Source organism: Bradysia coprophila (assembly GCF_014529535.1).
Source record: "Bradysia coprophila strain Holo2 chromosome X unlocalized genomic scaffold, BU_Bcop_v1 contig_35, whole genome shotgun sequence".
NCBI classification, from domain to species: domain Eukaryota; kingdom Metazoa; phylum Arthropoda; class Insecta; order Diptera; family Sciaridae; genus Bradysia; species Bradysia coprophila.
This window is the reverse complement of record NW_023503325.1, coordinates 517,448-537,925: the sequence shown is the minus strand read 5'-3', so window position 1 is coordinate 537,925 and position 20,478 is coordinate 517,448. Positions and strand designations below refer to the sequence as shown.

The window sequence follows — 20,478 nt, the reverse complement described above, 5'->3', positions numbered from 1 at the left end:
CTTGAAGTGCGTTGTTTCGCCCCTCGAATTGACAGGTTCTCTATTTCTCAGGAGAGAATTGACAGGTTCTCTTAGCAAGCATACAAAACTCAATTCATCACACGGAAAAGTACTTTCGGAGTTTGTCCTTGTGATGTGAATGACAATTATTAAGCTCACCAGCCTAATATAGCCTAGGCTGAGACAGGTACGTTCCGAAAATAGATGCCGGGTAGCGTTTTTAGACGTCTACTACGTTAACTTTTATATCAGTGTGAAATAGTTATTTATGTAATAAGAATCGTATAAAATACCAGCATGCGATTCGCGTTTCATACAACGTTTTATCCAATTCAGTGAGCGAATTCCGCGCGCAACAAAAAATTTAAATTTCCATTGAAAAACAATCTAAAATCCATCACAGTACACCAAACACTACATTATTTTTTCCAAATTTGTTTACAGTGGAAAAATGTGTCCTATACACTGTCCAATTTCAGTACTCTATTTAGAGTACCAGGCATGCTTGAAGTGCGTTGACTGAATTCAAATTTGTGATCAAGTAGCCACAATTTTACATACGCGTGCTCGCTTGTATGTGAATGTATCAGTATATGACTGGTTAATGCAATTTGGGTGCGATAATATAGTACATTTGCGCTTGAAAACTAAAATGAGACGAAACCACAACACCACTAACAAAGAAATTACTCTGCAACCATTTCATAGGAACTGCGTCACGCTCCGTACGGGCATAATAAGAGATAATGATGGCCTAAATAAAACCCAATCCATTCCTGCATTGATAAAATTTGTATTTTACCGCCAAAAGCTTATCGTTTATCTTGCATTGTTTTCAGCGTTTTGTTTTTACAAAAGTGACAAACATCCCAGACGTATAAAAGTCAAGAGAGCGAGCGGTTGAAATCAGTCTGAGCAACTTAACGTGATTGTTGTGGATATTATTATCGAATAAAGTTGGATTCTTTGAACGAACTGCAATAAAAACGAATTATGGCCCTGCCACACAATATGAGTGACATACACACAATTAGACCGAAAATGCAATATTTCCATAGACTGTTATGATCAGAGCGAGAAAACCGAAGACTAGTTAATTAGAACTTGCCTTGGGATACTTGTCAAAGTATTTGCTTCTCTTTCAACATGTTACGTTGAGAGCGAGAGGACCGAATACCAGTTTATTATAAGTTGTCTTGGGGGTACTTGTCAAAATATTTCTTTCTCTTTCATCATAACACTCTACACATTTTGACAGAAACGTTAAGATGTTAGCAAAAAGTTGAAATCGATCCAATTTTTTCCAAATGTGAGCAAGCGGCACCAACTTTTTCATGTAAAATGTAAACAAACAAAATATTCCGAAATAAATGAATGTCGAATATTTAGACCCGTACGAAGTACTGGAATTGGAGTTTTTTTTTCAATATCTCGAGTAAATTTTGACCGAATTTGATGATTTTTTTTTGTTTGAAAGATATTAACGAATGTAAAGCGTCGGTACTATTCCCGGTCTCCTAACAAAATGGCTGCCGGCGGCCATATTGGATTTTATTAAAAGTGATATATCTTGGGAAAAATAGTACTTATAGAGTTTCTGTTAACATAGAAGTAATTGGTTAAGTGTGTGGGGTGTTTCAGGCATTTCATATATAATAGCATATTCATCTATAAAATGTTTATTTATAAGAAAATATAGGTAAATATAGCGGTATATAGCTGTTTAAATAGGAATTTGTTTGTATATGATAACAAGGCAAAGAGTGGATAATGTAAGTGATTTTAAAGGGCGAATAACTTTGCAGTAGAGAAGAGTATGAAGTTATAGAAATGAAGAGTTTCACATTAAAGGCTTTTGATACGAATAGGTTTTTCGTACGGGTCGGCGTTAGCTATGTTTTTATTTGCGATGAAGGGTCGATCTTAGTCAGGGCTGTATACTTGTCATGCAGATGCAGATACGTGGGTGCCACACGCAAAATTTGACAGTTTCGCACATTTTCGTAGTAGGTGGATTCTTAAGTGTCCACTTCACTCAACAAAAAGTACTCCGTGAGAGAGCAAACTGTCAAATAAACAAAGAAAAAATTGAAATAATTCAATTTTGTCTCTCACACGGAGTACTTTTTTGGTAAGAGGAAACTAAGCATTAAACATAGACTGAATTGTTATTGGGCCTTGGCCTGTTATTTGGTCTTTAAACGAAAATAAATAAATAAGTGTCCACTTCACTCAACAAAAAGTACTCCGTGAGAGAGCGAGCTGTCAAATAAACACAGAAAAATTGAAAAAAATTCAATTTTGTCTCTCACTCTTTTGGTAAGAGGAAGCTAAGCATTAAATTTGACATCTTCATAGTAGATGAATTGTTTTTTATGTTTTCCAGTGCATCTAATCAAATGACGATCTGCGTAACCTTTTCAAGTATACAGCCTTGGATCTTAGTAATTGCGCATTCTTGAACGGATAATTTTGTTTAGTCAATCCAACATGACTGAAGTGAAGGGAGACTTACGAAATTACACTCACACAACGACAAAACTCGTGTAAAATAGCTGTCAACAATTCAGAAGTATGGAAAATATGATGTGTACGTTTGTGTATGATTGTGGCAGGGCCATAAAACGCCGATTTTGATACTTTTTTTGTCTGGTCAAGTTGAATTTCCGTGTAGACACTGGCTGTAACCCCGTAAATTACCAATTAATTTGAGCAGCTGGTCTACCAGATAATATTCGTTAAATGCATCTAATTCTTTAATTAAATTAATTTTGTTTTGTAAAAACAAAATTGAAACGAATAGAACGATTCTTATGTTATGGAATTGCCAATTATCAAAATTCAAGATCATAAGAATGGTTCGGCTCGTTCCAATGATTTTGTTTTACAAAAGGAATCAGATTTTAATTAATTAATTTAGAGAACTAGAAGCATATTCGACATTAATGATTACACAGTATTGTACCGTCCGCCACCGGTTCGAAAACAGTTCGGTACGTTTGTGGTATTGTTGGTAATAATCTGAAAGGTATTACCGGTATTACCGGTATTCCACAGTTTGTGTATGGAATTTCAACCTAACAAAAACGAAAAATCTACCAAAAAATTGTGTTCGAAGTGTCATACGCCAGACATTATAATCAAATAAAGTTTGTCATTTGAAGTGACGTGGAACTGCCAAACTGAAATCAGAAATTAAATGTGTGATTCGTTCAAAAATTATTAGTTTTTGTGTGATGTATAAACAACGTTGCTGAATATCTGTAATACGAAATTGACAGACAATTGGTTTTCTCGTTGAAGTAAGTTAGAATTCAACGAAAATCGAAATTTTTGTAGTCGTAACCTATGAACTAAATACAACGAAAAATTTAATCAAACTTCCCTCGGATTCAATGAAACTGATCTCGTTTCCTTCCATTTGCCAATGAAAACTCGATCTACTTCTCCAACAACACAGCACTCAATTCATCAATAGAAGTGCTAATTTGTTCACACAAAAAAAAATATTTCCAGAACAGGATGACCACTTACGAGGAATACATTCAGCAAAATGAAGATCGAGACGGCATACGATTCACTTGGAATATGTGGCCGTCGAGTCGAATTGACGCCACCCGACTCGTCGTTCCATTGGGCTGTCTGTATCAACCGCTGAAAGAGCGCAACGATTTGCCCGTGATCAATTACGATCCGGTCGTTTGTCCACGAAGCAATTCATGCAAGGGCATTTTGAATCCAATGTGTCAGGTGGACTATCGTGCCAAGCTTTGGGTCTGTGTGTTTTGCAACCAACGCAATCCGGTGAGTCGAATTTTGGGCTTAAATTATTGATTTTTGGGGAGGGGTGTCGATACGAATTCTGCAGACATTCTTTGTTGTGACATTGAACACGTAGTCACGTCGTAGACTGACTCATACAAAAATATTTAACCTTCGTCCCGCAACACTCTTTCTAACAATTGTTCAATGCACAACAGTTCCCACCGCAATATGCTGCTATTACCGAAACGCATCAACCGGCGGAACTAATCCCCGGTTTCAGTACCATTGAATATACTTTGACGAAAGCGCCGAGCCTACCGCCCGTATTCTTGCTGGTTGTGGATACATGTATGGACGATGAAGAGCTGAGCGCTTTGAAGGATTCATTGCAAATGTCGCTCAGTCTGTTGCCGCCGAACGCACTCATCGGCCTGATAACCTTCGGCAAAATGATTCAGGTGCACGAATTGGGCACGGAAGGTTGTTCGAAAAGCTATGTCTTTCGTGGCACCAAAGACCTGACGGCCAAACAGATACAGGACATGCTGGGCATCGGTCGTGGACCAGCCAATCCGAATCAGCAACAACAGCAGATGCCGAGAGGTGGTCCGGGTCCGATTCCAGCAGCGAATCGATTCTTGCAACCGATCCACAAGTGTGACATGGCGCTGACTGACTTGTTGGGTGAACTGTAAGTACTGCCATTGATACCAAACGAACAACATCTCTCTTGACGACTGCAACTCTTTCAGTCAGCGAGATCCATGGCCAGTGCCACAAGGTAAACGATATCTGCGATCGACGGGAGCAGCACTTTCGATTGCTGTTGGCTTACTCGAATGTACCTATCCGAATACGGGAGCGAGAATTATGACGTTCGTCGGTGGTCCATGTTCCCAAGGTCCCGGTCAAGTTGTCAACGATGAGCTGAAAGAACCAATCCGATCGCATCACGACATTCACAAGGACAACGCCAAGTACATGAAGAAAGCCATCAAGCATTACGATGCATTGGCATTGCGAACGGCCACCAATGGACATTGCATCGACATCTATTCGTGCGCCCTGGACCAGACAGGACTGCTGGAAATGAAACAATGTTGCAATTCGACTGGTGGTCACATGGTGATGGGAGATTCGTTTAATTCGTCGCTGTTCAAGCAGACCTTCCAGAGGGTGTTTGCCAGAGACAGCAGTGGCAATCTGAAAATCGCTTTTAATGCAACGGTTGAGGTGAAATGTTCGAGAGAATTGAAAATCGAGGGCGGAATCGGTTCGTGTGTATCGCTAAATGTGAAGAACAGTTCTGTGTCGGACACTGAAGTTGGCATGGGCAATACGGTTCAATGGAAGCTGTGCACATTGAACCCGAATTCGACGATGGCTTTCTTTTTCGAAGTTGTCAATCAGCATGCGGCACCGATACCGCAAGGTGGCCGAGGTTGCATTCAATTTATTACTCAATATCAGCATTCAAGTGGCCAAAGACGCATCAGAGTCACGACAGTTGCGAGAAAGTAAGTTTCTTGTTCATCGAATCACTCAAAAAGACCGTGTCGTTTACGTTGACTGTTTTTAATTAGCTGGGCCGATGCCACGTCCAATTTGCATCACATTAGTGCTGGATTCGATCAGGAGGCAGCTGCTGTTCTAATGTCCAGAATGGTCGTTTACAAAGCCGAATCAGATGACGGTCCTGATGTGCTCAGATGGGTGGACAGAATGTTGATCAGATTGGTAAGATTATAAGCAAAATCCACCGGCATGGCAGTCTGAGTGACTCCTTCTCTCGATTTCAGTGTCAGAAATTCGGCGAATATAGCAAGGACGATCCGAACAGTTTCCGGTTGGCAGAGAATTTCAGTCTCTATCCGCAGTTCATGTATCACTTGCGTCGTTCGCAATTTTTGCAAGTTTTCAACAATTCACCGGATGAGACGACATTCTATCGGTAAGAGAGATGGCGAAAGATGTGCCAGCGCAGCGTAACGATCTATAACCAAGCACGAATGTCTTCTTACAGTCATATGTTAATGAGAGAAGATCTTACGCAGTCGTTGATCATGATCCAGCCGATATTGTACAGCTATTCATTCAACGGTCCACCGGAACCAGTGTTGCTGGACACATCGTCGATACAGCCGGATCGCATACTTCTGATGGACACATTTTTCCAAATATTAATTTTCCACGGCGAAACGATCGCACAGTGGCGAGCGCTGAAGTATCAGGACATGCCCGAATACGAGAATTTCAAGCAATTGCTTCAAGTATGAGCGGAATCATTACAATTGGATGATCAATTTTCTAAGTTTTTCTTTTCTCTTCCTTTCTTTCATTTCCATCAGGCACCGGTCGATGATGCACAAGAAATCCTGCAAACTCGCTTCCCCATGCCAAGGTACATCGATACTGAACAGGGCGGTTCGCAAGCACGATTCTTACTGTCGAAAGTGAATCCCTCACAGACACACAACAATATGTACGCGTACGGTCAGGTAAGCATAGTGTTTGCGGTGGAACGCGTTTCTCTTTTTTTCCTTTAATTTTAATTTTCGATTTTATTTTTTCATTTTGATGCAGCCCATGATTAGTTCGAGCTCGGTATACAATTTTTGTTTTTTTTTTTTTTTGCCTTGGTTCTACTCTGTGGAACCACCTGCTTTCACTATCCGTTGCTTTTAATGATTTTTTTTTTAACGAAGAAAAAACTGATTTCTGTTTTACTATAAGGAAATGTACATTTTACTAAAAACCGATCGCGTTGCACTCGAGACGTGACCAACTTTACTACCGTCGGTTGATTTATCCCGTGTTCAATTTGAAATTTTGATGGAAAATTCAAACAAATATTCGATTAACATAAGTGTCAGCTGGTCACCTCTTGAGTGGAACTCTGTGTAAAAACCGTAATGTTATCTCATGTCGTTGAAACCGATTTTCTTTGATTCTTTTTTTTTGTCTGTACAGAATAGATGGGAGTATAAGATAAAGTACAAAGAAGCTCGATACCCCTCATGTCACGGCGCCGGCACTGGCCCAAAGTCAAAAAATATTTCGAAAATACGAAAAACATCTCTCATTTGTCAGTCAGATTTTTAAGCAGGTCTTGTTTAGAGTCAATCGAAAGGTAATTTCAGTGACTTTCAAACGAGCCCCGACTTGCTACGTTTCGACTTCACTGTGTACTTTTATAGCCGTTCAAAGTCAGAGGTTTAACATCCGAAAATTATCATTGAAGTCCACTTGCAGTGACAAATATGGTCAAATTTGATGTCACTTGAAAGCTATGAAAATTACCGTATTTGATGATCATATTTGTCACTGCAACTGGACCTGAAAAATAATTTTCGGATATTATGCCTCTGACTTTGAACGGCCATAAAAGTACGCACGGAAGTCAAAGCGTAGCAATATGGAACTCGTTTCAAAGCCACTGAAATTACGTTTCGACTGGCACTAAACATGACCTGCTTTAAAACTCTTTGTTCTGACTGACAAATGGGGACTTTATCGTATTTTCAAAATATTTTTTTACTTCAAGCCAGTGCCGGCGCCGTGACGTGATGTTTATATAACTACTTTGTACTCTATCTTATACTCTCATCTATTCCTTACTCAACAAAAAAAAGAATCACGAAAATCTGTTGATTTTTCCCTGAGATTCTTCTCAAGCCGTTTTTTCGGATTTTTGAAACACTGTGGCGGTCGTGAAAACGTAGATTATGAATCATAGATTTGAAAATGGGAAACTCGTCGACTGTTTAATAGGGGATGGTCCATCCTGCGGAGCGCGAGAAAGAGTGGTTCACAAAAAATTCTAGTGATCGATAGACCCTGGAAATCCACTTTTCAGACAATGGTCTGGAACAACTTGATAAAGAGAATAAAAATATTCATTCAACTTCTGGGGCCCTATTTTCAATATATTTTTGAGAGACGAGATTTTCTAAGCTTAGAACATTTTCTCACATATTCGGAAAAAAAATAGAATTTTATAGTTTTCGTCGTAAGTTTTTGGTGAGAAAATTTCTCCACAGGTTTTTGTACGGGAGAAAAGCTCTCGCATACGATATTTTGACATTCATTAAACTTTTTCAATTGATGTTGCCACAATAAAGTACTTTTCATCCTGGAATAACAAAAACGTCACATTCATTCACTAAATTTAGTACCAAAAGAGCAACATTGTCCCACACTTTTTTCTCTCACTTTTCATTACCGCTTATGTCATTTTCGATCCTATCTCTATTCTTTTCCAGATGTGTTATGTACTTACTATAAGAAATAAAAATTCTACACATGCGATATCACATGCGATCTGGCATTAGATTTTGTGATATCGAATGCCATCTCGCATGCGGTATACCTACCAGTTGTTCGTCTATAGAGATCGCAGCTGAATATGGCGTTCGAGTCTGTGTTATGTTTTGTTCGGAATGTGACTTTGGTACTCCAGGATGAAATAGTTATTTACGTATCTGTTGTGGACGTTAAATTTTAGGAAATTTCGCGAGTTGTAGCTCGAACGAAGTGAGGGCGACAAGAGAAAGTGCCTACAATCTACCGTCGACAACAGATGCGTATACAATTTTTCAAGCTGAGGGCCTAAATTACGAGAAAAATTACTTGGGCGTTGTATACGACCGACAAAGTAATTGGAAAACTTTAAAACCCTTCATTTCATCTATTTGATCGCTTAGGGTTCTCTTAGCGATTGTGCTGGCTTTTGTCTTCGTGTTTTTATGCATATCGGTCTAGATCTATGAAATGTAAAATTAAAGTGGAAATGCGAAGATAATTTGATCAACTCAACTCTCTTCCATTGAGAATAGGGTCCCAGAGTGGCGAAAGATTAAAAACTGAAATGTTCGAGTAGTGGTACGTTCGGACATTCTCACCTTCACCAAAAACAGTTTTTAAGATATTTTCGTCCCTGTTCCTGGATATTTCTACTCTGCACAATCCACGCTATCGTAATAAAATTAAAAAAGTCCAATTTGCTGTTAAAATCGATCATCGGGATCTTCGGTCACATACCAAGTTTTTCAAGTTTTTTTAAAACTTTTTCCACACTTTTTCCATTGTATTATGATAGCGTGGACTGTGCAGAGTAGAAATGATAGAAAACGGGACGAAAATATCACAAAATTTTTTTGTGGTGAAGCTAAGAATGGTCGAACGGACAACTCTAAAATTTTCTGTTTTTAAAGGTTTTCTGAGTCTATGGACCACTACAATTTATTGTGAACCGGTCTCTTTCGTGTTCCGCAGATTCGGCCACCCCGAATGATTTTTCAATATGCTTTGAGCCACTCATATTCCAATCAAATTTCAATGAATAGACTAAAATATGTGAAGAAACCTAGGCAGAAAACCAGCAAATATTCCAGTTGATCATTTTCCAAGCCCCATCCAATGATTTTCAAAAACAATCGTTCTCCAATTGCAAACGTTTCTTTTTGTGTAATAATCCATCGTCACAAACTTTGTTTATCTATTTTTCTGCGAAAATATTCTAAAATAACGTTGGTTGTCGGTAGCAGGAAATGATAACATTGTGTGATACCATCTGTGTAAAAATTTTGTACATTTACGTCGTTGTGTCGAATACTTTAATATTAATGCAATGACAATATAATCATAACACGTCTTTCATCGACTCGTTCATCATGTCATTGAAAATTATTTAAATTTTAAACATGTGTGTTCGATTCATTAGTGTTCCATTCGATCCTGTGCTCATTTAACCATAAAATGTTTAAAGGATGTCCATAGCCTAGCGATTCACCGGCTATAGATTGAACATACCGAACCACAGTCCTCGACTGAAGATAAACCAAACGACATTTAGAGACTAAAACATTTCAACGATGACCGGGGATGATTGGAAATTTTCTTACGGAAAATTGTCGAAATTTAACGAAACTTATCGAAATTTAACGAAAACTAATCGAAAAAAAATTCGTTAAATTTTCAGTATTATTTCGGCAATTTTCCGTAATTTCTGTAAATGAAATTCCCGCACGATGACTATGCTGAGCTGATTCTATCGAAATATTCACCACTAAGAATTTTGGTTACCGAATTTACTGCTGATTTAGATACAATTGTTAAAAGTTTTCTATGTGCCGAATGAGCACCAGCTGATCTACTAACACACACTTATTGTATGATAAACAATCAAAACACATTCTTCACAATGTGTTTACTTAATTCATATGTGTTATGTGCGCGTATAGATGACGTTAACGTAGAAAGAGCACCGTGTGTAGGTTGTCTTTGAATTGTTTACAATACAAAGTGCTTTTGTTTGTACACCAGCTGGTGATATTCAGCTGGTGCTTATCCTGCACATAGGAAACTTTTAGCAATTGTATCATTGTAAAGTTAACGAAAAATTTCTTTTGTTTTCAGCTCTTTTCGCATTATCAATTACGAAATTTTGCAGCAAATGCAAGATCGACAATGCGAAAAGAGCTGAAAACAAAAGAAATTTTTCGTTAACTTTGCATTGCTATATAAATCAGCAGTTAGTCACTACTTCACTACTTCACTTATACTTCTTTTCATCTAATTTTTAAATTAACTCGGGGCTATTGGTGAACTGGTGCAATTTCGTTACAACCATCACAAAACACACAACGATCACAATTTCTCGAATATTTACGCAAACTCAATTTGGAATTCCATTTTTTTTTGCAGGATGGCGGCGCTCCAGTCCTAACCGATGATGTTTCACTGCAAGTGTTTATGGAACATCTGAAAAAGCTGGCGGTCTCATCGACCACTTAGACCATATTTTATATTTTATTTTTTACGGTATTTGTTGCAATTGATAATTTGCTGCTATTCCTGCAATAGAAGATAATAAAAAAGAGAAAAAACGAAATATTCAGGATCCCATAAACCACAATGGCTAAAGAAAAGTGTTTCCATTTTCGCAGGTGCGTTCTTTGTACTAGAAATTCAATTTTCGCATCATAATTTTTGTTAACAGAATAGTTACGTTGTTGTCACTGTTGTCATTGTGGGTGGGTGGCTATAAAAATATTCTTTTCCTTGTGTATTCGAATAAAATAAAAATTAATGGAAAATAGACAAAGGATTCAAAACCAATTACAGGACTGGGACTTAATTTTTTAAAAAATTTTCAGAAATTTGTCGAAGTTTTATCGAATGAAAGAAAGAAAAGAAAATGCCCAAAAATGGGTCCTGACCAATTATAGCTACAGAAGTGAAATCACCGACGTTTCTTTTCTTTTCGGCTTTTCAATAACAAACGGGAAAAATCAATTTTGTATGGTAGTGAATTAAATTCAGTAAATATTCGGTAAAATAGACACTTCACTTATTCATCTTTAGAGCTCGTTCAGGAACTCTTCGTTAAGTTTCACTGGAGACGATTTTGACACTTCTTTCATATAAAATATGTCAAAATCTTTACTTTGGGTAACGAATTATTAGTTCCTGAACGAGCTCTTATATATTTACAAGAGAAAGAGATAAAATAGAATGTTTCGATTATAAAAAAAATGGATGTTGAGAGAAAGAGAGAGAGAGAGAGTGAGTAATGAAAGACAATGCATAAAATATTGTAAAAAAGAAAAGAAATTAAAAACGAAATTAAATAAAAAGTATTCTCTATAAAGATTGGCCCGTTTCCTTACAAATCCTAAGTTCTCTGAAGTCTTTCACACCATTTTCAATACTATCAAAATCTACCGATATTTATCCGACGTTGCTTCAACGAAAACAAGGGTTACTTTTGAATAAAGTAAAAAGTATGGTTTCCAGTCAACAAAAAGCTTTCCATGAGACAGCCGTGAGAGAGCGAGGTGTCAAGAAAACAAAGCAAAAAAAAATCGTTTCTGTCTATCTCACGGGAGTACTTTTTTGGTAGGTGGAAATCAAGCAAATCAATGGAGAATGAACTAACGATACTATGTACCTGCAAAATTGAGGGAGTTTCTCGAAAAAAGAAAAATACTTTCCAGCTACGTTTCCAGACATTTCTTCGTACTCTTTACTACTTAAATGATTTCGTTACATGGGACTGACGGATAACCTATTTGATAAAGAAACAATTCATCAGATGCAAGATACAGTTAGAGGCAACGAAATTTCAGCATGAATTTGCTTCAGCTGTTTTTCACCTGAACCACACAAACAATGAACGGTTGATACGATTTTACCATTACCATTGCCATATGCGTGCTTGTAGCAGTTCCAACTGTATAAGCAAGTAAAAACAGTTTTTATTTTTGATTGTGTGTGTGGAGTGGATCAGCTGCTGAAGCAAATTCATGCTGAACTTTTACTGCCTCTCACTGTACGAACCACCACATTTCAGATTAAGTTAGTAAAAGCAACTCTCAAAATATACGAATCACCTTTCACCCCCACCCGCAAGTTGGAAAGACTGAAATAAGACAAAAAAGCGAAGCGACATATAGAATTAAGGCCACACGCTGTCAAAAAAAAACATTCCGTTTTGTCAGCGTTTTACCTCCGTTTACGTAAGCCACGCCACTTTTCTATTGTTAAAAACGACCTGCCAAGTATAGAGGCAATGTGTTTGAGGCAAAACTGCATGCTATTTTGACCAAGGCTGTAAACTTTGGGGCCTCCCCAAAGTGTACACTGTACAGCCTTGTTTTTGACTTCGATTACAGCTTTAGGTTTGATTTCCACTTACCAAAAAGTAAAGTACTCCGTTTGAGAGACAGAATTGAAATTTTTCAATTTTTGTTGACAGTTTGCTCTCTAACGACTCTCACACGGAGTACTTAAGGTGGCCTCAGGTGTCGTCCATTTTCATTCCGTTTTGCCTCCGTGTACGTGACAGTTGTCATTTCAAACCAAGGCTGTAAAGTTTACAGTGTAAACTCGGGGCCCCAAAGTTTACAGCCTTGATTTCAAACAATATGCTCTGTTGGATGAAATACCAACTGTCATGTGCATGGAGGCAAAACGGAATGAAAACGAATGACTGTGAATTCAGACTTAGCTCTGCCTTCGTATACATTTTAAAGCTGGATGAGGAAACGTTCTAAAACGTTAAAAGCTGTCAGAAGAGGTGACAGAGAAGGATAAGCTATGTCTGAATTTACAATCACCCGTCTTCATTCCATTTTGTCTCCGTGTAGACAATAGAGAATATTGTTTGAAATGATAACAGTCACTTACATGGAGGCAAAACGGAATGAAAACGGAGGACTATGTGTGAGGCCACCTTAAATATACTGAATATAAACAAAATCTGGAAGTTAGTGACTGTACACCAAACATTTTGAACTATACTCCACATACGCCATCTGATATTGACATCTGTTCGTGACAACAAGAATGGTGTACATGGTGTAAAAGAACTAAATATTCACCAAACTGACAGCACTGCGTAAAATTTATCTTTCATGGGGGTCAAAAGCACTTTGACAAAACGTCAAAATTCTGACTAATATCGTTTGGGTGTGTGCAAAAGATACCAAGTTTTCTTTTCTCATATTTTACCGACAAAATAACAATAATTTCCATATCCTTTCCAGCCAAAATCATTTTTCAACTACTTGAGCAATGGCAGCAACGCTAAAACCATATTTAACAGCAGTCCGGCACACACTGACCGCTGCGATGTGCCTAACTAACTTCTCGTCACAAGTGGTGGAACGGCACAATAAACCCGAAGTGGAAGTGAGAAGTAGCAAGGAATTGCTACTGAATCCGGTGGTCATATCGAGAAATGAAAAGGAGCGTGTCCTAATCGAAACTAGCGTCAATTCCGTACGGATTAGCATTGCTGTGAAACAGGCCGACGAGATCGAGAAAATTTTGTGTCACAAATTCACCCGATTTATGATGATGCGTGCGGAAAACTTTATCGTGCTGCGACGTAAACCGATCGACGGATACGACATTAGCTTTCTGATTACCAATTTTCACACCGAACAAATGTACAAACATAAGCTGGTGGATTTTGTGATTCATTTTATGGAAGAAATTGATAAGGAAATCAGTGAAATGAAATTGGCCGTCAATGCCAGAGCCAGAATTTGTTCCGAGGAGTTTTTGAAGCGATTTTAAATGAACGCGACAGAGTGGAATGAAGTGTTTTATAAACTTTTTATTAATTATTTTCCTTCTTTCTCTATTTTTTTTTTTCTAACGGTTGATTTGAAAGTATTTACGATTTAGTTCTAAGTAAATAAAAATAAATGAGAAAACATACGGGAAGAGTCACAACAACAAACAAACAAAAACAAACAAACAAAGTATTCCATTTGAGACATTCTTGTTCTAAAATAAAGTTGTAGTCAATTCCAACACACGTTTGATGTTTCACTTATCGAATTAATAAACTAATCGGGGATGAACAGTGAGCAGTTTGAAGATCATCTATTGACATTTATCAATGTAAAACTGTGTAAAATTATGGTTGGTCAAAGTGGAGGTATGGAATAATGTACTGGTTTTATGGTGATGTGACATTTCTACAGTGTGATCATCGTCCTGCACGATAATATCGCCCAGAATACTATCGCTCAGAGATGATTTATTGATCGAAAAAGCGATTATTAGAGAGTTTGCGCAGATGACGTATAGGCTATAAGTCAACTTATAAATCCGAATTTATAAGTTATAAGTCGACTAATTTTAAAGTAAAGGTTTTGAGTTCATACGATTATAGGTCAAAAGATTATAAGGCGTAAGTTCTAGAGATGGTGACCTGGTGGACCATGTAAATTAACAAATCTTTAGGAACCACTATAAGGTCGATTCAATAATCCCAAAAATCTATAAATTAACCCACAGAAACCTCAAAAACGTATCAAAATTCTGATGTTCTTTAGCTGAGAAGAGTTTAAGAACGGTGGAGGAGTAAAATGTTATCGTCATTCTTCCTGATTTGACCTCAACAGAGAGATGCTAATATAACGACTGGGTCGTTCCGTCGAAACGACCCAGTCGTCAAATTAGCATCTCTCTGGACCTCAGTAATAGACTTGCTGAAGAAATTTCTTCCTGGCTAACCATTCTAATTAGCTATGTCCTCGGCTATGTCTTAGGATCATAAATTTTTCTATTACATTGCAGAGATGTGTTGCATGAACTCAGATGCTGAGGTCAGATCAGGAAGAATAGCGAAAACATTTTACTATTCAACCGCTCCTCAAGAACTACAGGATTTTTCAGGTTTCTGTGGATAGAGTAGATTCCTCGTTCAAGACACGTGGCTACAGTACTTTTATGGATTTTTGGGATTATTGAGTCAACTTTACATTGTCTCCTAAAGATTTGTTACAAAATCTCTAAAACTTTTGACTTATAAACTATTGACCTAGAAATTTATAAACTTCCTTTACTTTATAACTTATAATTGACTGACTTATAGTTTATACGTCATTTGAACAATCTCTCTTTTATTGCCCAAAACACGACATTATCACACAGAAAGAGATAATATCAACATCTGGGTATCGCCCAGAAATTGTCACCCAGGGTTCACAATTTTGTCGACGATATTATCATCTTCTGGATGATATTATTGCACCGCATGCATAATGTCACCCAGAAGTGTGATTTTTCATTTATTCAATAATAATAGTCCTTCTTGACTTTTATACATTTTAACATGCCATTATCGACCACAGCACGAAAACTAGAGATTTCGCCCTATTTCAATGATACAAAGCAAAAACTCTAGGCGAATAATATTGTCCAGGGCGATATTATCGTACACCATCGAACAAAATGACCCAGTACATGATATTATCGCTTTTCTCGTATACAAAATTGTATTGGATAATTTCTGGGTGATATTATCGTCTGGGAAATGTTACGTCTTCTGGTTTGATTGGAATGACAACCAACTCCTCTCAAATAAATAATACAATCGCTAAAAGGAACTGCTGTCCATATGTTATTTTACACCAGCTGGTCACATACAATTACAAATGGGACCAGCTGGTGCAAAATAACGTATACACATCAGTTTGTTTTAGCGATTGTAGTCGATTCCGAAGTCCACAAAAAATTCTAGTGGTTCATAGACCCGAAAAACCACGTTTCAGGCCACTTAAGGTGGCGAAAAATCAAATACTGAAAATTTGCGAGAATGTTGGACCATTCTCAACTTCGACAATCGACAATAAAACAGCTTTAAGATATTTTCATCCAACGCACTTCATGCAAAAGTGCTATTAATGACAGCTGCCAAATAGAGTACTATTTCGTATGAAATTTTATCCCCACTCTTTTTACAGTGTAAATTTTTGTATGGAGCACTGTCAAGTTTCAGTAGTACCCTATTTAGGGTACCACTTTTGCTTGCTTGAAGTGCGTTGTTTCACCCCGTTTTTTTCTACCATGAAATGTCAACGCTATCACAATAAAATGAAAAAAGTTTGAAAAAAGTAAAAACTTAACTTTGGTATGTGACCAAAGATCCCGCTGGTAGATCTTCAGAACTTCAATAATTCAAAAATATAGTCGAGTTAATTTGAAAGCATTTCAAACCGAAAAACTTTAAATCCTGGAGTTTAGAAATATCGAATTTTTTCGAGAAGGAAAATCCTCTCCCACCATTCGCATGTTTTCTCTCATATTTTCCGTCTTTTCGACCATATTTCCTTAATTCACTCATAATTTACCTTCAACCGTTTCAGTCATTCGCCCATATTTCCCTTCATTCGCTCTTGTTGTTTCCTCCTCGAATTTTTCAATTTCTTTGTCCTAATTAAAATACCGAAAGTGAAATTGATGTAAATCTCTGACCAATTTTTTCACTACACTGGATTTACTACAATGTGCAATTCTCGGCATACAATAGGAAATGTCCGAGGTTTTGAGCGGTCATGAGTCCTTTTTTTCAAACAGGTTTGTGTACCCGTATCAGATGTCCGTTTAGATCGATAACCCTGGGACGAACTAAGCTCTACTAGATTTCCAATTAAATGTTCATACTAGTCATCCTAAAAATACGGTATAAATACGCATGCATTTCACACAATCAGCGCATTCAGTTCACAGCTCTTAATCAATCATCAAACGCGAACTTTCAACAAAAACATTCCAAACAATTCGGAAATACTATAATTGGTCCAGCACAACACAGCCCAAAACGCAAAACAATCCAAATGATCATGTGTCTAACAATCCACACAAATCCTAAATGGTACGAGCCGAAACAACCCGAACACAAATAATCCGACTTACCCATAAATACGAGCGAACATTCACAAAATTGCTCATTCTTTCTCGAACAGCCGTCCTATCAACAGCTCCGACATGGCATTTTAACTGCAACCAAACGAATACAAATTATTCTTTTTCTCTACATTTGCTTTTCACGTTTAACAAGTCCTTACGTGTTATGCTCACAACTTACATACCACATCGGCTCGCCGAACAGCGATTACAACATTATACGAAATAAATTTTGCTTTTATGCACTTTCCTTCATTATACTTTCATTGCAATGAACGGACATTATATAACGAATATCACGGAATATCGAATGCATTTCTGAACGACATTTTTCTTATTATTCGCTAAACATATCCATGACAAATCAAGTATATAGCGAAGTTCTTCACCCATGCACTTTCTGAAACGATGGAAGATGCATGCAAACATTTAACAAAAACAGTCGGACGCATCGAATACGAGCTGGCATTGAGTAGTATGGAAGCAAAAGACTTCGACGAAGGCATTAAGTTGTATAAATTGGCTGCCAGTCATGGTAACGCAAACGCTCTGTACAATTTGGGCGTTCATTTCCAGCTCGGACTTGGCGTTGAGAAAAATGTGAGATTTGCGCATGAATGCTTCAAGCGGGCAGCCTCATTGGGCCATGTCAAAGCGATGCACAATCAAATGAAAAATGAAGAGGGCTTCAAACGTAAAACGGCTGTCGGGCGCTTTTCTCAGCGAAGTGAGTGAAGCTGCGGGTTGGCGTAAACATTTTGCGTTTGGTAATTGAATCGCAGCGGAGATACAGCTCGATAACGGGCTGTAACGTGAGGCAATGAAGGCATCAGAATAGCTTCGGTTATTTATACTTTAAGATTGACGAATTTAGGTTAATTTTGCGTGTAAGGTAAAGTAGGAAACATCAAATAAAGAAATTCGAACGGAATTTCATTTGTTCATTATCATCTCTCGCTGAAGGTAGACCATACACTCCAGAGGAAAATTGAAAATCGGTTTCTGTTCAACAAAATGTTTATATTTCGATAGTCCTACACTGATACAATTCCCAGTTGTAATGCATCGCGATTAAAGATAAACGAATCGACCAGTTTCGATTCCAACGTACCGATTGCCCGTTCAGCTATTTGGCTGGCCATTTTCGGATCACCTTGTTTGAGTTCGAATTTAATTAAATCCAGCCACACGTCAATGTTGTTTCGTCCGTAGTTGCGGCTCGCCGATTCCAGACATTTTCGCCAATTGTTCAGGTCGGGTACAATCTGTGTGTGTGATGGAAAGGGAAAAAATTATTTACTTCGTGTCGATGGGTCATCTTTGCGTTTTGTTACCTGCAGCGATTCCAACTCAACCATTTTGCTGTACATTTCCAAGCATGGGAACCCTTTGCACGCATTGTTAAAGAATTTCCGCGTTTCCTTCATTCCGAACAGTACGGTCACATTCTCCATTGCATCGACTTTTAGAAATCGAAAATTCTCGTGCGGTTGAATCGTAATCTTGTCGAATAGGTCCTTCAGTTTCTTTGTACCATTCACCTTCTCATCCAATGTCAACAGGTATTTCATGTACAAACCCCATATGGGCGGTGAGTCGTTGCCGAGTTTGTGGCGCGACTTTTCGAAAACTTGCACAATTCTCTGGTCGTCTTTGGCCTGAATGTAAAATCTCATTTTCGATTCCCACAACGTCACCGACATCGGATACATGGTGAGACTGTCGTCAATTATGTTCAAAATTAGACTGTCTGCCGCACCCGTCGCATAAAGGATGTCAATGTAATGAATGCAAAGCGGTTCGCTCATTTTCTTCGCATGGAATGCAGCCTTGAGTGCGCAACCGAGAACACTGCGCTTCAGTATGGGAAGTGACTTGATGTTCTCGTTCAGCTCGAGCACCGTATTCAGATAGTATGACCACATCTTCTCGGTGTTTATCTGGGGAGGAAGAGGATTCACATTAAGTTTGCCATCACAAAACGAAGATCTGTTGCTGGTATACGTACCTTTGATAGCGCACCTTCGTACACTTTGACACAGCGCTTTATGTTCAGCTTTTGTGATTTTCCTTCCGCATCGACCTTTTGGTCCAGCAGCTGGTTCTGTGCTTCGTCGAGTGTCAATTGACCACGCAGTTCTCTTTGAGCCAAAAAGTGCCAGAACAGTTCTTCCTTTATATGTTCGTCGTGCACATCCTTCAACACCATTAACTGCAAGTCCCTTGTGAACGGAAACTTTTCCAACAGATCCAACACTGCAGCTTTGAATGTAAGTAGTCTTTCGGCCGGAACACTGTTGTCGTTGCGGAGACTTTTGATGGCATTCGTGTACAGCAATGTCACATTGCCGGTGACGTCCGTTTCGGACAGTTCACGCTCGTTGGCCAATTCAATGTCCAAAAATTCGAAATGCAAATCTTCACTGGTCGGATGCTTCATCAGTGCTCTCATCAGCAGATTTCGCACTTTCGTTTCATTCGATCGTATCGCCCGTTCCCATTTGATGTATTTCAGCCAGTTTTCGACATGGTGCCCGTGATGCAGTATCGTATTGTCCAGCACAGCCGACACTTCCGCATTGTCGGCCCTGGACAGTGTCGATGTTATGAAGACAAAGTAGTCGTCCCACAACGATTTTCGATTCGGAAAGCGATGTGTAGACTGATTGTACAGGCCCTTGATACGTTGGCCGATGAAATTGATCAGCTTGTGCTCCTTGGCATTACGTTCGTTGACCAGCCGGAGTAAAGAACGTTCGTAGCGAATGTAATCCAAATAGTCGACGATTTCTTTATGCGGCCGGGCGAGCTTGTATTCGAACTGTTCGCGTTTCTTGATGATGGTACTGTCGAAAGGAATTTATTGTTATTAGGGACTGCAAACATGACATTCACCTCCACTCACTTTATTTCATCATTTTCAAACAGTTTCGTGATCCGCATCTGTTCGTATTCACGAATGGACTGCTCCATTCGCATTTCCACTCTTTCCGACATTTTACTGCGTTGATTTGTTACGGAGAAATAAACAAAAATCCAGCGAAATTTCAAGTAAAAATTGATTTGGTGATACAGCACCTTGTAGCACGTGTAAATCTTAATGTTATTAAATACAAAATCCGTCACATCGCTCTGTCACGGCTCCCACTATCAATTTTGACATTTCTTTGACAGCCGGCTGTGCCGACGTTGGGAGCCGACGTTAAAAGTTTAAATTTAAAAATTTTAATGAGCAGAATAGATTAAGGTTAGCTTGTTTAGTTTGTGTTTATTATATAGGTGGAAGCAGGGGGTATAATGTACTAATGCACGTGTGCCCACTTGTAAAAATGAAAAATCCAAACCCACCGGTGGCGACTCTTTTCATGAATGAATAATAAAAGAACAAAATGTTTACTCTATATCAGTGTGAAGTGAAGATCAAAGTATGCAAATGCGCTGTTGCGCACGGATCCCTACTTTCAGGTGAATTCGATTCCATACAAAGTAAGCAGGTGAAACAACACT

At 38.3% G+C, this 20,478-nt stretch overlaps 3 protein-coding genes across 4 annotated transcripts; 2 read left to right on the top strand and 1 right to left on the bottom strand.

Moving 5' to 3' along the window:
• Nucleotides 1–3,143: 3,143 nt before the first annotated feature.
• Nucleotides 3,144–10,681, top strand: LOC119069483 (protein transport protein Sec23A). Of its 2 annotated transcripts, XM_037173550.1 has the most exons (10): nt 3,144–3,302; nt 3,517–3,804; nt 3,981–4,456; nt 4,518–5,282; nt 5,349–5,502; nt 5,565–5,716; nt 5,789–6,035; nt 6,114–6,263; nt 6,349–6,369; nt 10,471–10,681. In XM_037173550.1, exons 2-10 carry the CDS (start codon nt 3,523–3,525, stop codon nt 10,558–10,560), a joined length of 2,337 nt encoding a protein of 778 aa, XP_037029445.1. In that variant the 5' UTR covers nt 3,144–3,302; nt 3,517–3,522; the 3' UTR covers nt 10,561–10,681. The 2 variants fall into 2 exon arrangements, with proteins under 2 accessions (XP_037029445.1, XP_037029446.1); XM_037173551.1 differs by lacking the exon at nt 6,349–6,369 and having other exon boundaries at nt 3,145–3,302.
• A 2,448-nt stretch (nt 10,682–13,129) lies between these two features.
• Nucleotides 13,130–14,092, top strand: LOC119069516 (actin-related protein 2/3 complex subunit 4). Its single transcript, XM_037173594.1, has 2 exons — nt 13,130–13,236; nt 13,314–14,092. Exon 2 carries the CDS (start codon nt 13,342–13,344, stop codon nt 13,846–13,848), a length of 507 nt encoding a protein of 168 aa, XP_037029489.1. The 5' UTR covers nt 13,130–13,236; nt 13,314–13,341; the 3' UTR covers nt 13,849–14,092.
• A 3,882-nt stretch (nt 14,093–17,974) lies between these two features.
• Nucleotides 17,975–20,091, bottom strand: LOC119069493 (U3 small nucleolar RNA-associated protein 6 homolog). Its single transcript, XM_037173563.1, has 4 exons — nt 19,877–20,091; nt 18,980–19,817; nt 18,306–18,911; nt 17,975–18,236 (listed from the first exon to the last, which is right to left on the bottom strand). The coding sequence occupies exons 1-4, from the start codon at nt 19,966–19,968 to the stop codon at nt 18,006–18,008; spliced, it is 1,767 nt and encodes a 588-aa protein (XP_037029458.1). The 5' UTR covers nt 19,969–20,091; the 3' UTR covers nt 17,975–18,005.
• Between the last annotated feature and the right edge of the window lie 387 nt (nt 20,092–20,478).